Genomic DNA, 17,796 nt, shown 5'->3' with positions numbered 1-17,796 from the left:
ACAGAAAAAAATTTCTAATTAACAACACTATAACAAATACGTACTCTCTAAACCTAAGAAAACAAGCAATGCAATCAAAATAGGGTAGAAAAAACATACTTGCGGAAGTAAGGAGTCCCAGTCATTGTGTATAGTTGGAACAACCTTCATACACTGGAAACCGGACAAATTGCTTTTCTTTTTACGAAACAAACACTGAATCTTCACCACGAAACTTGATAACCCACAGATTACAAGCAATGTTGATTAATTTTGCAACAATAGAAAACGCCTAAATTTGACCTAGCAGAGAGAAGGAAAAAAATTTGAGAACGAAGGTTGGGGAAAGTGAAATGGTAATTTAATTTTTTGACCGTTAATTACAGTGGTAATTTAATTTTACACCCTTTCATCCACGTGTCGCAACTATTGGCATTAACTAATGAACGAATTCCAATCAACTCTCCATTTTCAGAGCGTGTTATACAAACAACCGAGGAGGGGGGCTTTTGAGCCGGTTTACGCAAGTTCAGGGTATAAACGATCCTGTTTCCCAGCTTTGGACTTTTTTGATACTTTGACGCAAGTTCGAGGGTGAAAGTGATCCTTTGTTCAAATAATATTTACTCTTTTAAATTATACTCAGAAAAAAATTAATAAAACCGAAACCAGGTAAAAGAATAAAACCGGACCAAACCGGCCCGCAGGAGAAAATTAGCGCGCATCAAAAACCTCAGAACCTGCAAATTTTCACTTCTTTCCAAAACCCTAGAATAATAAAAAACGGTGATGGAGGAACCGCAAACCGGCAACGGAGGTGCGAATGCAACTGAGACTGTACCACCACCGGAGACCGATGATGAGCCAATGATCGGTCCTGGTCCGGTTACGAAAGCTCGCGCTAAGCGTCCTCTTCAGTTCGAACAAGCTTATCTCAATGCACTTCCATCTGCTAACATGTACGCATAACAATTATTTAAACTTCTTTTAACTGTTCCTAATTTTTGTAATTGTTTTTAATTTGCGATTCTGCATTTCTTTTTTTATGAAATTTGGTTAGGGTTTATATTAATTTAGATTTAAAAATGAGTGTGGTTTTACACTTCAGGTACGAGAAAAGTTATATGCATAGGGATGTGGTGACACATGTTGCTGTTTCAGCTGCTGATTTTTTTATAACAGGAAGTACTGATGGTAATGTATCTGAACAATCGTTGCATTTTTAGTGAAAATGAGGTTTCTTTCTACAATTTGTTGTGTAAAGGACCTTAAATTATTGAATTGCTGAACTCTCTAACTGTGTTTGAGAAACAACTGGATATGGAGTTTGCATGAAATGCTCGCTGTAAACTTAATCCTGGAAGTTGGTTTATGATTTTAAATTTTTAAGTATTTTCATGCGGGGTTTGAGTAGGAAATTTGTTTGTTGATAACATGATTGTTGATTGCTTTTAACATCCATTTTACTTTCATTTATTATATCCAGGGCATTTGAAATTTTGGAAGAAAAAAGCTGCTGGGATTGAGTTTGCTAAACATTTTAGATCCCATCTTGGTCCCATAGAAGGCTTAGCGGTGAGTTCTTTTTTCTTGGTTGTTTACATGTATATCGTAGACCGTGCAATTTGATTTGGAATTAATCCTTGCTTTCTTTGTTAGTTTGAATCTTGAAGATTTTTACTGATAAAAATGTTATTGTTACTTGTAATATTCTACGAATTATATGCATTTCACTTCCTTAAATCATACTTTGAACCTTGCAGTGGAAAAATCGTCTTCAAATACTTCTATTGAATAGTTTTGATGCGAACTTAAAATTTGGGTGCACTGATGTTTTTCTATACTAGGAACATGCCAAATAGTTTTTTACCTTTTTATTTATTTGATTGTCCTTTGTCACTTCTTAGTGCAGTCATCAACCATGACTTTGTTCAGCTATGCAGGTTAGCATGGATGGTTTACTTTGCTGTACAATTTCCGATGATCGTTCTGTAAAAGTGTATGATGTTGTGAATTATGACATGATGGTCATGATCCAGCTACCGTTCACTCCTGGAAGTGTTGAGTGGGTATATAAACAAGGGGATGTCAAAGCTAGGCTTGCCATTAGTGATCGGGACTCCAAATTTGTGCGCATATATGATGCACGATCTGGTTCAAATGAACCTATCATCTCTAGAGAAGTATTAAGTTGCTCCAGTGCTTGCATTTTCAGATCTTTCTCCCCTTTCCTTTCTTTATATTTAAAATATAAAGATATCACAATTTCTCTCTCTTTTTTGTAGATACATTTGGGCGAAATTAAAATTATGAAATACAATCCCGAATTTGACACTGTTATATCTGCCGATGATAAAGGAATGATCGAGTATTGGAGTCCTACCACGTTGCGGTTCCCCGAGAGCGGGTATGTGCATAAATTCATGTTTATATAATTTATTGGATTTTCTAATAACAAAGGACCTTTAAAAGTTCAAGGGTCAACTCTTCTTTTTCTTATTGGCACTGTAATCAGATGAGATTTTAAAGAATTTTGGGCATATTTTTTGGTGTTAAGTGTTATTCTTTCAGATACGGCTCATAATTTCTCTCTAATATTAAAAAATCCTTTTATTTCTTTCTTTTGCTGTTGTATTTTATGCTGTACGCTCTAATATAATATATATGGACATTGGGCTTTCTTGATGGCCGAGCCAACTTTTTCTAACTTTCCACAACATTAGTTGATGAGTACAATCTTCATTATTGGAACCATTTAAAAACTGATGTTATTTCATTGATATTTTATATCTTGTTTGAATGATTGATGCCATTATTTTGAGACACTGTAACAATTTTGACATGGTTTAAATTTAGCAGCTAAAGGAAAGTCCTGTAAGATCCTGATGGGTGGTGTTACCTTTCATGTTCTTCTAGATGTTTGTTTTATGACTATGCTATAATAAACTCTTGCCCAAAATGCTTTTGATTTTTTCAGTTTGAGGCATTCGTTTGTGGATACTTTCCAGGTTTCATCTGCTTGCCATGGATGCCTGACAATGTTTTCATTTGTCTGGTAATGCAGAGTGAATTTTAGACTGAAAAGTGATACCAACCTGTTTGAAATTGTGAAATGCAAGACAAGTGTTTCCACTATAGAGGTAATATGCTGTGTATCCTTTGCATAATATGAAGAATGCTTCACGCACATGCATCATTATTAACATGGTTTTCTAATTGCTTAATCTTTTTATTAAATGGCCTTCTATATTAAAAGCTAAATATTTCAATGTTGACCATCAGGTGAGCCCAGATGGCAATCAATTTTCTGTGACATCACCTGATCGTAGGATACGTGTATTTTGGTTCAGAACGGGTAAGCTAAGGCGAGTCTATGATGAATCTCTGGAGGTAATAATACTTCTATTTGGAAATTGCTGCAAACATTGTTTTTCTGTTGGAAATGTAATGTCTTACTGGAATCATCTTTTGCTGGGTAGGTGGCTCAAGATCTTCAGAGAAGTGATGCACCCTTGTATCGGTTGGAAGCTATTGATTTTGGTAGAAGAATGGCTGTTGAGAAAGAAATTGAGAAAACAGAAACTGCACCACAGCCAAATGCTGTTTTTGATGAAAGTTCTAATTTCCTGATATATGCAACCCTCCTTGGGATAAAAGTAAGTATATAACATACGGACATTACTTTATTATCTGTCTGTATCTTATTTATTGCATGAATTAGCTTTTTGTTGTGTTCAGAACATCTCTAACTTTATTATGTTATTCTTATTTCCTTAGCTGCTAAAGCTTGGTGTTTGCTTCATATGTCTATTATCAACAATTTATCGAACAGTTGGTTATTTTTTGTACATTCTCCTTCCTAAAACGTACCTAATATTGCTCGTGTCTTTGTCATTTTAGGTGGTTAATTTACACACCAATAAAGTTGCCCGAATTCTTGGAAAGGTAGAGAACAATGACAGATTTTTGCAGATTGCCTTGTATCAAGGTGATCGAAGCAGTAAGAGAGTGAGAAAGATTCCCGCAGCTACAGCAAATGTCAATGAGAGTAAAGAGCCTCTATCAGATCCTACTCTCTTGTGCTGTGCTTTCAAGAAACATAGGATTTATTTATTCAGGTAAAAATGTTATATTTAGTTTCTTTTTTCATAGTTTCATTCACTGCCGTGTCCTTATTGCTAAAATAGCTCACATATTTGAATATTTTCTGCCTGCTACATTGAATATTAAAAAATGAGGATATTTTTATATACTTATCCTCTGGCTTTTGAATTAGGAATTGCCATTTTATGATTAAATGTAGTATTTACTTTTTTTTTATTGGCCGAGCTAGCCAGAGAGAACCAGAAGAAGCTGAGGATGCAACAAAGGGAAGGGATGTGTTTAATGAAAAGCCTCCAGCAGATGAACTTTTGTCTGCATCAGATATAGGAAAATCAGTTACTACATCTCTTCCTGACAATGTGGTATGATCTGCTTCTTATTTTCGTTATATGCTCTAGTTACTAGTGTATTTAAATCAAATTGATAAAAACCTTTTTATTGATTATTTTTGTTTATTCATTCATGATTCAGCTCTACAACATGCTAATTAAGGATTTTTGTGTCTTATATATTTGGACTTATTTGGAAATTATCATTGTTTCACTTGCTCATTGTGTTACAATGTTATTCATGCAATACAATGTTATTCATGCATGTTTGGTAAGTTGTAACCAGGATGCTTGATGTATATGTGTTGTATTTTCACATCTCTTATGATCTCCATAATCCTCTTAACTGCAATCTTTTGTTCTCTATTTGGGGGAAGCTATCTTAGCTTGTATACTTTTATGTGCGTGCTTCTAGTTACAATTGTTCTAACTCATACTGCTTCCTGCTAGATTATGCATACCACAATGGGTGACGTTCAATTGAGGCTGTATCCTGAAGAATGTCCAAAAACTGTGGAGAATTTTACTACACATTGCCGAAATGGCTATTATGATAATCTTATTTTCCATCGTGTTATCAAAGGTTTCATGATACAGACTGGAGACCCCTTGGGAGATGGCACTGGTGGGCAGTCTATTTGGGGAAGGGAGTTTGAGGATGAGTTTCATAAAAGGTAATTTGTTTGTTTTGCTGCATTGTGGTTTTTATTGTCCACTTCTTCATACTTCTACTGGTCACTTGCTAAGTAAACATTATACAGAAGTTAGTGACTGATATATTCCAATCTGGCTAATGAGGCAATGCATGTATTGTTCATGTGATTGATACATACCAGTTAAGTCAAGGAGCGGATGCATGCACTGCCATCTTAGGGGTTATTAACAGTTTTATACAATAGCTTTTCTTTAAAAAGAAAATTATAATAAAATAAAATGAAGTAGAAGTCCCAAACTTTAGTAATGGCTTTATTTTGTACAAACTCCTCCAGCAATAATTTTGCACTGTGTTCCATGCAATTTGGGTTATAGTACATACATTCTATATTTATGTGCCTTTAAAGAGGGGCCAATTCTTCTTTATGTTTTAATTCGTGATTATCTGTTTATTAAAATATACTGCATCCGGCAAGTTTCTTCTTTTCTTTTCTTTTTTATTCTGCTTGTCCTTTTTTTTTGTTATTATAATTTTCATGTGCTAATACTTTCCTTGTGTTTGTACTACTAACTTATTGATATGTACACGTCTGCAGTTTACGGCATGATAGACCTTTCACAGTGTCGATGGCAAATGCGGGCACAAATACAAACGGCTCACAGTTCTTTATCACTACTGTGGCCACACCATGGCTGGACAATAAGCACACTGTTTTTGGTAGAGTTGTAAAGGGAATGGATGTTGTCCAGGTAAGACATTGCTTTTTTGCCTACTGTCTATATTGTCTTGCACATATAGAAAACCGAACGGGATGCTAATGACTCTCAATTCTTTATCACCTTTTTAACCGAACTAAAAATAATTGGTTTTGGTTTGGTTTTTACTTTTGAAACACCGAAAAAATCGAACTACATCTACATAGTTTGATTTTTCAAGAATAATGTTATTTTCTTAAGAATAATATCATTTTTTATGTATTTAAATGATTAAAATGTATGTTATATTACAATTTAGTTTAGATTTGATTTCTAAATTTAATATTTATTAGTTTTTAATTAATTTTAATTTTCATCTTTAAAATGAAAAATTATTCTTGTATTTCGGTTAAACCAAAAACCGAACTATACTCTTTACTTCGGTTTGATTTTTATTTTCTTTAAAGCCCGAACAGTTTTGATATTTTTACTACCGAGCTGAACTGAATCGACCGATGAACACCCCTAGTAATTACTGCCCTTGCCTTAACCTATGCTAATACATGATGCCATGTTCTCCTTTAACTTTTTAAATTGTTTTTACAATTGGTTTACATTGTTTGCAGTCAATTGAGAAGGTGAAGACTGACAAGGGGGACAAGCCATATCAAGATGTAAAAATCCTGAATGTTACTGTCCCCAAGTCCTAGAAATCTTCTACCTTTTCGTTGGTGAATCTTTCTTGATATTGATGCTGGTCGGAAAGAGCATCAAATCTCAAGTAAGTCCCTTGTTGAAATCAGACAGTGCAATATCTGAGTTTTACTTTATGTTTTTAAATTTATATTCTGATTGTTAAATTTACTTGTCATTGCATGAGCAATCATTGTCAAATGACACATTGTGAAATTTCATTGGTAAATTTCCGTGCAGTTAATGAAAGTTCGTTAATAAGCCATGATAGCCTGTATGCCGCAAAAGACTTGAATTATAGAAAACTATACTTCCAATGCATGTAGTACACATGAAATCGACTAACATGTTCTGCTCTGGATAAGGAAAAGTGGCAAAAAGGACGATTATTGTCTGATCTAAATTTAGAGAACCAATTTAAAATTTATGGTGCGTTTGGTTCAAATGCATTCCATAAACTTTTGTAGATAGATTTGTGAATGAATATAGTTGTTTTTTGTTTATTTATATATTCATTTAGTAACTCTATGTTATAAATTTTATAGAATTTATCATGTTTATGTGAAATGAAGGCTTTACTACTTGAAATATTTCTCACCAAGTGATTGTTTATATCTTTTAAATTTTAAATTTCTTGTAGCTCCGTTTTCATTTTTATCCATTTATTTATAGCGAATTTATTGTTACTCGATTGTTTACCTGTTGCTTTAATGTGTTTTATGTGCTCAGGCATAACAGTACATTGAAGATGGACATCTTAGTTCTGCAGTCTTAGATGCCTTTAAAGAGGCTTTGCCATTTACGGGGATTCTTACCATTCCGATCTTTGTGGTATGAACGAGTAGTTCCTGTATAAGATTACTGATTGAATCATCGATGAAAATTGTCACAATATCTTCTAGTATTGATATGTGATTTTTTATGGTTTGTTGACGTTTACTTGCTTTAATGCATGCTTTTGGGGTTATCTTATTTTTAAAACTATTTTGCTTATTATATATTTTAATACTCATATTTCATGTGGATTATATTTCTAGCACAAGCCTGTATAGCTACTAGCTAAATGCATGCAAACTCAATGTTCTGTTATAATCCAAAGTTTGATATTTTACAATACAAGGCAAACTCGATCATTGAACTCAATAAAAAAAAAACATAAATGGTATAACTTTTTTTTTGTCAAAGACATAAATGGTAATAATTAGTACATGTATTTTTTTGTGTAACATTTAACTTGGTGGTTCTCGTCAAGGTATCCTCCATAACAGGTGCTCTGTCAAATTTGAGATTTTTTTTGTGTTTTTCATTTGGATGATTAGTTTTCAAATTTAATTTTACTTGATTTTTGTTCCTTAAATTTGTTATAGATCTATGACTATTTTGGTTGTAGTTATTTATATCTGTAATTTATTGTACCTATTTAGTTAGATTTATGTTAAAATCTAGTTTTTACAGGCTTTGTGTATTAAATATTCATTTGGTCCATAATATTTGTTATATTTGAGATTTTTTTTGTCCATAATATTTGTCATTTTAGAATATCACTAGAGCATTAATTGCTAATTTTTTAAATTTGTCCCTTATAAATTTATTAAAAGAATACAATAACACAAATAAAAATAGTAGTCATAAATATCAACAAGTTTCAAAATAGTGTTAATTTAGTAAAAGTGTTTATATTTTCTTAGTTATTGTGCTAAAGTCAAATGCGAGAAATATTATAAACTGGAGGGAGTAGTTATTTGGCTGGCTTTCAATAACCAAAAGCCCTATCTTTCTATAAGGTTTGTTGTAATTTTTAGTCCAAACATTGTGGCTGAAATTGAGATTTCTGTCGTTTCCCATTGATAAAATTTTATTTTTGACAGAAAATTGATAAATAAAATAGGAATAACTATAAAACTATTCTAAAAAATCACTTGATTTATAAAAATACGTACTAGTCAAAAAAATTTAATTTTACCTAAAAGTTTAATTTTTTTACATAATTTACGTACTTTGTTTACTATAAAAAATACATTTTTAATACATGTTTGATACATATTTCTGATATAATACGTAAAAAGTGAAAAATTATTTTGTATTTTTGTAAATTTTTTAGGTATTAAATGTAAATCATTTAAGAAGTACGTATTTCTGTAATTTTTTTTGTAATTTTTCTTATAATGTATAAATATAAAACCATTTTATTTTTCAAAAGTAACAATCAATCAATGGATGTCAAAATCATAGCCAAAACGAGATGCATTCATGATACACTGTCCAACTATAAATAGGTAAAAATAAAATCTGTAAATAAAGATAAAAATAAAACCTCTATAAAAAGTGCACATAATTAGTAATTACACTAACCCCTCGGATAAGCATGGCCTGAAAAGGAACTTTATGAACATTTGTAAAACATGTAAGGAGAGTGAACCAAGCGCGTGGAAAAGAGAGAGTGAGAGTGTCTATGCATGTATTGTAACACATCTCCACGCATAAAATGAGTGTAGTGTTTCAGTGCCAGTTTAGATTTTTCTTGGTACAGGTTATGTCTGAAACAACTGTTACTACTCATTCTGACCGAACCGAGATAAAATTCCTTTTTAATTTTATACATGTAATAATTTAACTATTTTAATAAATATATCTTTAATAAACTTTAGACGGAAGGATCCGTCAATTTAACGAATATTATATCTGAATTTTAATTCAATTAACGATACAAATTACCAACGAGCTGTAGCTCAAATGGTATAAACGCTGGACAGTAAACTATCAAGATTGTGAGTTCTAATCTTCCCACAAATGCTCCCCCTTCCCTATTATTAAAAAAATAAAATAAAAAATTGACCATACAAAACTCTCTCAATCAAATAAATCAACATAAGTAATTTACATCGGACCAGATATATCTTGAATGTACTTGTCCTAATTCAAAAAATTAGCGGAAACTATTCAAATACTTTAATATAGAACATATTTGTGAAAACAACTAAAACTATGAATATATAAGTTATTTTATCTATTTTAAAATTATTTCATATTCAGAATTTAAATTCAAAATCTCTGGTATTAAAGAAGGATTACCACTTTATTTCAACTCTAATTGATAGTATCGATTTAGATTTTTTTTTTCCGAATAAAGTACATGAAGTTTTCTGAATAAATCATCACTATGGAATTTTTGACATTCAGATTAAGCTCCACTCGGTCTGAATAGGTCTATTGCGGAAAGTAAAACCCTACTCAAATTTAGATGCGATATAAAGACAAACTGCCCCTACCACCTTATTTCTCACTACAAGAAAGAGAAATTGGTGAGCGTTAGCGCTGGAGAGTAGAGTCTCGGGTTTGTTTTGTCTTAGTTTCTTGAAAAAATCAAAACCAAAAGCAGAAACAAGAAATATGGTTGGGATTGATCTTAAGCATGAACAAAGACTTCTTGTCAGAAACTTCAAACGCCAGGTGAGATCCTTCATCATCTTCATATATGTTTATGAAGACTCTTTCTAATGATTTCTTTTTATGTTTTGAAGCTTAAAACAATGAATCTTTATGTTCTTGTTTTGACTCCATTGTTGGATTTTGGAATTTTAAGCTTCAGAAACTTAACTTGTTTGATCGGTGAACATGATTTTTCTCAAATTATAAGTTTTCATCAAGAGAAAAATAAAAAGGGGGCATGCATTTATGTTTACTGTGATAATGCTGATCTTTGAAACCAATCCTTTTTTGCTCAAACCAGAAAAACTTTTTAACCTAAAAGATTCTTTAATGTTTTTATTGATGATTTTGAGTGAATAGAGTGCTGTAGATGATATTACGTGTACATTAGACTAAAGATTCTAGCAAGCTAAACTTTTATTTTACATGTTAATTTGGTATGATCAATTTTTTGTTTATCTATATTTGTCATATAGACTAGTTTCGATTTAAATTTTTTAAGTTTTTGACTTGTGCATTTGTTTATTAATTGCAGGGAATATTGGACAATCACTTTGATCAAATCCTTGAGATTGCTACACCAGAAAATCCTCGTTTCATGTTGGAAGTGATGATGGTGTTCTTGAACGATGCTGATCACTGTGTATCGGAGCTGAATCGACTATTGTATTAATTCTCTCTACTATTTTTAATTGGCAAAATGATTATATATCAAAAATATTTTTGACAGTTTGATCCGTCAATTTTATAAATTCTTATTATTATATACATGTAGTAAATAAAAAAAATTAAAGGATCAAATTGATAAAAATATTTTTCTTTAGTCCCTTAACTTATATATACAATAAACTATTTCACAATTAAAAAAAAATTTAAGAAATTATCTATCTAATTTTATACACTTTTATATATGATGATTAAAATATTTTTATTATTACAAGGACATTTTAAAAATATTGCTCTAAATATGAACTTAATTATCATAAAAATAATTTAAGACACTGAATTGTATCTTACTTTAATTAATAAGATAATTTATTATTTTATTTGCTTCTCGGATATAAATGTCATGGTTTACGAAATTGACGGACTAAATTGTCAAACTTTTCAAGAATATTTATGTTAATTTAATCGTAGCTGTGGATATTTAAAATTATTTTTCCTTTCTCATTTTCTGATTAATCTTAAGATAATTAAGTTTTGATTACAATTAGTTTGGACTTAATTTTCATACAATTTATCAGGAATATTGAAGCTGCTGTTGACTATGGACTGGTTATCAACTATTGTCACCAGCTTAAAGGCAGTACCGCAAGGTAATACCTTTTTAATTGCTCTATGATTTTTTTATTCAATTTCTTTCTAAATATATCTTTAGTGCATTGCATTTATATGTTCATATATTATGGAAAGCATCCAATAATTCTCTTTAATTTGTATAGATTATTTGAGTAGCAATCTTCTACTAGCAAATCATTAATTTAGAAGCAAGAATTACAAGTTAAAAAGATAATCTTTGTCGTGTACCCGATTATTTTAGCATCCAAAATAATCGGAACGGAGTTAAAGTGTTTCAAAATAGATAATAAGAACGCGCGTTCACGTGTATTATAGCGCATATTAAATTATTAAGTTGTGTAGATAGCACTAGAAGCAAAAATTACTAGATTAAAAGTTAATATTTGTCGTATACGCAAATATTTTACTATCCAAAATAATTGGAACGGAGTAAAAAATGTTTCAAAATAGATAACTAATGACATCAATATCCACGCGCGTGATGACATGTATAATTTTTAATGCACGTTCGTGCGTCTTGTAGCGCATATTGAATTATTAAGTTGTATAGACAACATTAGAAGAAAAAAATTACTAAATCAAAAGTTAATATAAGAGCGCTATGTATTAATTTTTTAAAAAGCGTGTTTAATTTCCTGCGCGCTTTTGAACTATTAAGATGTACAGATATGATTATTGATTTAAATAGATATGAGGTTAGTTAATTATGCGATATCAGGATATAGCTTACGTAAATAATTTTTTGCTGTATATAAAATATGGCTTGTAACTTTTTTAGTACACATGCACTAAAAGGTTACCCTCATACATCTCCATCTAAATGAGGTCTTTAAGCCTTATTTGCTAACTCTAACGATCAATCATTCAATCATTTTGCCTGGCAAATAAAATCATGAACTATATAGCATCATTTACAATACTAGCACAAATTTTTAATTTTAATACAAACTTTTATTATTTGCAATTCAAATCTTGAAAATCCAATTAGTCGGCGGTGATATGAACACTGAAATTCATCTTACCATCAGGCACTTTATTATTTGAGTTTTGATGTTTCACACCAATAATGATTGATAGGATATTCAATCGGGGTTTTAAATTGTAAGAAATAATAAAATGGAAATTCATGTTCTGAATTGGAATTTTTTTAAATTTGTGTTGAAATTATAAAATATTCCGTTCACTCCCTTCCAAATCAATAGATTTTTTTTTTTTATAAATGTTTGAAATTCTAGGCTGATTTTTATTTTTAAAAGTTAGTTAACTAAATAAATATCTAAAATATCTTTAATGAAATTTGTTTTAATATGATCTTGTTAAAACAATAATTTATAAGTTTATATAATTTTAATATTAAAATTAATATGCATTTTAAAGTCAGTTATGGTGAATGAGTCGCCTATTTAATAATTGTATTAGAGTACTAATACTACCTCCATCCTGAAAACTTTCTATTTTTAGCCTTCCAATATATATAGGCATAGTTGCTGTTTTAGTTAAAATAATTAATTGAAATGACAGTTTTATCTTTATTAATCACAACAGTTTTTATTATATTTTCTTAGTCATTAAGTATTTACTTTATCCAATAAAAAGGTGACAATAAATTTGCTTCCTCCATTTTTTTTATTCATTTAGTCAAATGCATTTATCTATAGTTACTTGTCCTTTTAAGATTTTAAGATGATTTTAACTGCTACTCCCTCCGGTCCATAATATTTGTCGCATTTGACTATTTCACATAGATTAAGAAAATAATAAATATGTGTTGATTTGTGTATAGTTTTACTAAATTGTCCATATTAATTATCACGTATTTTATGTTTGACAAGTTCTTTTAACCTTACAAAATATTTATTGCTAGGGATAATTTTGGAAAAATAGCAATTAATGCTTTCTTGAAACTCTAATATGACAAATATTATGGACCAAAAAAAATTCTCAAATGCGACAAATATTATGGACCGGAGGGAGTATTATTTTTTTAAATTTATCACTTTCTAATAAATGACTTTACAATTCAATTTATAAAATATTTATTAACTAATAGGGCTATATTAATATTTACTCTTATAATATAAAAGAAAAAATCACTTTTTTAATATGTATAGTTTTAGCTAAATGAACAAGTAAAAAAAATATGGAGAGAATAACTTTTAAAACTTTACTTTTTAATCCCTAGAAATAATTGGTGGCTTCAAATATACCATTATAATACCTAAATAATTAAATTAAGGGTAATAATAGAAAGTTAACAAAAATAACCAATTAACAACTATATTTCTTAATCCATATGCAAAACAAATTTCGCTTGTCTTTATGAGACGAAAGTAGTATTATCTTAACTAAAAAATAAATTTATTAACATTTGTGTAAGTTAAATAAACCTATTAATTCGAGACCGGGAAAGTATAATTTATGATTGTATTTACATTTAAACCTTCATTTATTTGCTATGTATAATTTCTCTTTGCCATGAACTTAAGGAAAATGAAATTGCACATAATAAATATATAAAATTTAAAACAAGTTATGTTCATCTGTAATTGTAAATGAAAAAAATGATGAAACTGGAGTTGCAGCATTGGTGCTCGTCTGGTGGCCATTGCTTGTCGTGAGCTTCGCATTGCTACTAATGAGATGGCTACAAATGAGATGAACAAAGATAGGTAATATATTATTTATTCATCATCCTTCAATTTATTTATTTTAAGGTTAATGTTTTAAAATAGGCGTAATGATACAAACAAAGCCAAAGCTTTTCGACCTTTTGGCAAACAACCAAAATCTTTCAAAAATCTATCAAATTTGGTCAATTTGCTAGAAGTTTATCTAATTTTGAAAGCTAAATCTTTGCGTCTTTTATCAACTATGCATATATCATCATTCATTTTAGGAGATACTTGGTCGGTTCAAAAGTAAAAGGAAAATGAGAATGAATCATTCTTATTGTTTGTGTTTGTTTTACCAAATCCACTAATCAAAATGTTTTTTATTTTTTAAATTGACCAAAACTAAAATTTAAAGGGAGTAAAATCTTCTGCACTCGTCGATTAGGTCAGTATTTTGATTCGGTCGAATATTTTGATTTAGTTTATTTTAGAACTTAAAAAAATTTGTATCCAAAACCAACGTGAACTGAAAAGTCAAAATTTTATATAAATCAAACAGTAGCAAATTCAGTTTTTTTTTGGTTTGGTTCGATTATTTTGGACTAGATTATTTTAGAAGTTAACTGGAAAAAACATTATGTCCAAATCCGAACCAAACCTAAAACCGATTCTTTATAATATCGAACCAAATCGAACAAAACCAAAATTTTCTCTCTCTTAAAACCAAATCAAAATGAATTGAATCAAACTAAACCGAATCAAACCGAACCATAATTTTCTACCTTTTCAATTATAAACTGAACCAAAATTTTAAAGATTTAATTTTTTTCATACCAAACTAAACCTATCGGTTTGGTCTGATTTTTGGTTAGGTCAGATTCTTAGTTCAGCTTATTATAATTTAATTAAAAAATTATGTCTAAAATCAAACCGAACCGATAAACTATTTATTTTACAACATCAAACCGAATCAATAAAGGTTCGATTTTAACGCACTCATTTTCATTCTCATTCATATTCCTACACTAATTTATTAAACCAAACAACATATGCAAAACAATCATTCCCATGCACATTCATTTTCCTCATCAGGGTCGATCTTAGATGAAATGAGACCCTATACGATTTTTTAGATATACGCTCGTTTTATTTTTTTCATAAAAATGTGTTTACTTTTTACTTTTTTTCTTACAAAAGTATGCTTTTAATAGATCATTGGTAAATTTTTGTTAGATTATTAGTAAATTTTTAATACGTTTTTTAAAAAGCCTTTTTTTCAAAAAAATAAAAAGAACATATTTTTGTCAAAATAAAAAAAATATACATTAGAATTTTTTATTAAATAAATAAATAAAGAGAGATTAGTATACGATTAAAAATATATAGATTTTATATTATTTTATTGGTCTCAGTTAAAAATAATTTAAGTGGCAATTTGCCCCTTCAACTTGTAAACAATGGGCAATTAACACATAAATTTATTTTGTGGGCTATTAGTCACGAACTTGTTGATTATGGTCAATTAACTCTATTTTGGAAATTTGCCTCCTCAACTTGTAAGCTAATGGTTCCCTAAATTGGTAATTTACCCCTTCAGCTTGTAAACTAATTTTTCCAAATGAGATTAATTGCCCATTATTATCAAGTTTGTGACTAATTTATCCATAAAATTAATTTATATGTTAATTGCCCATTTCTTGCAAGTTGAGGGGGCAAATTGTCATTTAAGTCAGTTAAAAATTATACATTTATTAGTAATGGGTCCAATTAACTTTTAGAATAAATTAGAACACCTATAACTAAAAAGCCCGTAGTAATTTATATTTTAAATAGTTTAATAATTTTTTTAAAAGACCTTATATAAATGTGGGGCCTTTTAATATTTAGGTTAATTGCAAATTGATACACAAACTTTACCCTAATTTGCAATTACAACATGAACTTTGAAATTTGGCAATTACACACCAACTTTTTTTTTCCAGCAAATTGGTACACCGATCAATTATGCAATAACACGTGGTTGTATATTACAACGTCCACATTAGAGTTTTCTAGTTCGATGTACTAATTTGCCAAAAAATGAAAGTTGGTGTGGTAATTGCTAAGTTTTTAAAGTTCATTTCGTGTATTAATTTGCAATTAACCCTAAAATGTATGACTTTAATTATTAAAATATCTAACTAATTTTTAAAATAAAAACCACATAACTTATCATTAAAAAAAATCCAATTAATACATATAAATAAATTAATATTTTTTATAGGACCACATGTAAAATGGGGCCTTTTAAAACTTGGGGCCTTAGGCATAGATTTTAGGGAAGTTTAGCAAAATACCTAAAAAACTAAAAATATTTGCAAAATTTAACTCATAAACTGAAAATTTGTAAACATACCTAAAAAATTTAAATATTTATTTGTTTACTCTGCAGTTTCAAACGGTTACAAACAGTTTCAGAAAACACAATTTGAAACCGTTTTGCAAAACTTTTCGCATACAGTTTCAAATAGAGTTTCAAACAGTTTTAAAAAGAAAAAAAATACAATTTGAAACTGTTTTATAAACAGTTTCAAAAACAGTTTATAATAGGGTTTCAAACGGTTTATAACAGTTTATTAAAAAATAATTTGAAACCGTTTTCAAAAACAGTTTCAAATAGAGTTTCAAATGGTTTCTAAAAAATAGTTTCAAATACAGTTTCAAACAGTTTACAAAGTATTTTTACAAATTTTCATAGTAAAAAAATAAATTTTCGAATAAAATAAAAAAATAAATTTTCAAAAACGGAATATTTTGACAAATATTTTTTAAAACGGAGTATTTTCTGCAATTTCCCATGGATTTTAGTGGCCTATGTCTAAGGTCGGCCCTGATTTCCATTTCCATTCCAATTACCATTCTTTTAACTGGATTGTATTCGTCAAATGTATTAGGAACTAACAATTGGTCTAATAACTTTATATTATAGCCAGTATTAATTAAAAAATGAAGGATCTAATTATAATTAAAAAATATTATAATTAGTTTATTTTATATAATAAATTAGTTTATACTTGAAGAAAAATTCATAATGTTTTATTTAATTGTCTATATAATTTTATTAACTTCTGCATACATTTTTTTTATATCAAAAGATGCATGTAAATTTTGTTTAAAAATAGACTAACTTATCATAAAAATAGTTTAAGATACCAAAGTATATCTTATTTAAGCAAAAGCTAATTACATATGCATCTTGACCTGAAATGAAAGTAAAGTTTAATAATCAAAACAAAATAAATCATAGTTTGGTTTGCAAAATAAACTAATTACAAACTGTTTTATTTTATGAATAACTTCGAAAATTAATTATCCATAGAAATGATATAACAAGGTTGATGTCATTTTTTTTTGCCGGATGTTGATGTCATTAGAATTCATTAATGATTTTAGGTGCTTGGAGGCATTTGGCAAGCTAAAGGATGCGTATCAGATTCTGAAGAACAGCCTTAATATTATCATCCAGGTTAAAATTTTGCTTTAATTTTAGTTAATTTGCCAATTAAAATATACTTGGAATGCAATTAAGGGTCTGTTCGGATCAATTTTAGTGTAGCATTCATTTCAATTCATTTCATTTTTAAATGAATTTTACACGAAAATCATTTGAAAAATGAATTTTTGTATTTGATTTTTCAAAATTTTAAATATGAAAATAATATTAAATTAAGTGAAATAAATTGAATATTATATTTTAAGTATAAATATAAATTTAAATTGTGAAAATTCATTTGAATCAAACACATATTTTGTAGAGTTTAATTAAATTTCATAGAAATTGTGAAATTCATTTGAATGAAACGGACAAGTGATTGATAGTAGTTCATTTGACCGCAGATTGAGAGAACCATTGTCGCTAACAGTGACAGGCGCCGCCGCAACACTCGCCCATAGAACGTTCGTCTGTAATGGCTTCGCATATATAAGCTACTTTCCTTTTTTTCATATTAAAAAAAGATTGT

General features: G+C 29.2%; 2 protein-coding genes across 3 annotated transcripts; both read left to right on the top strand.

Annotated features, from left to right (window-relative positions):
- Positions 1-684: 684 nt before the first annotated feature.
- Positions 685-7,448, top strand: LOC126664965 (peptidyl-prolyl cis-trans isomerase CYP71). Of its 2 annotated transcripts, XM_050357600.2 has the most exons (14): positions 685-938; positions 1,088-1,173; positions 1,466-1,554; positions 1,923-2,162; positions 2,265-2,386; positions 3,044-3,119; positions 3,262-3,369; positions 3,459-3,635; positions 3,880-4,097; positions 4,313-4,445; positions 4,863-5,086; positions 5,663-5,816; positions 6,389-6,543; positions 7,185-7,448. In XM_050357600.2, exons 1-13 carry the CDS (start codon positions 769-771, stop codon positions 6,470-6,472), a joined length of 1,881 nt encoding a protein of 626 aa, XP_050213557.1. In that variant the 5' UTR covers positions 685-768; the 3' UTR covers positions 6,473-6,543; positions 7,185-7,448. The 2 variants fall into 2 exon arrangements, with proteins under 2 accessions (XP_050213557.1, XP_050213558.1); XM_050357601.2 differs by lacking the exons at positions 685-938; positions 1,088-1,173 and having other exon boundaries at positions 1,465-1,554; positions 1,915-2,162.
- A 2,321-nt stretch (positions 7,449-9,769) lies between these two features.
- LOC126672340 (histidine-containing phosphotransfer protein 1-like) lies at positions 9,770-17,796 on the top strand. The gene is made up of 6 exons (XM_050366289.2): positions 9,770-9,905; positions 10,420-10,550; positions 11,129-11,200; positions 13,766-13,852; positions 17,228-17,300; positions 17,672-17,796. The coding sequence occupies exons 1-6, from the start codon at positions 9,846-9,848 to the stop codon at positions 17,726-17,728; spliced, it is 480 nt and encodes a 159-aa protein (XP_050222246.1). The 5' UTR covers positions 9,770-9,845; the 3' UTR covers positions 17,729-17,796.

Source organism: Mercurialis annua, linkage group LG1-X (genome assembly GCF_937616625.2).
Source record: "Mercurialis annua linkage group LG1-X, ddMerAnnu1.2, whole genome shotgun sequence".
NCBI classification, from domain to species: Eukaryota; Viridiplantae; Streptophyta; class Magnoliopsida; order Malpighiales; family Euphorbiaceae; genus Mercurialis; species Mercurialis annua.
The sequence above is the reverse complement of the archived record's forward strand: the minus strand, read 5'-3'. Positions and strand labels throughout refer to the sequence as shown.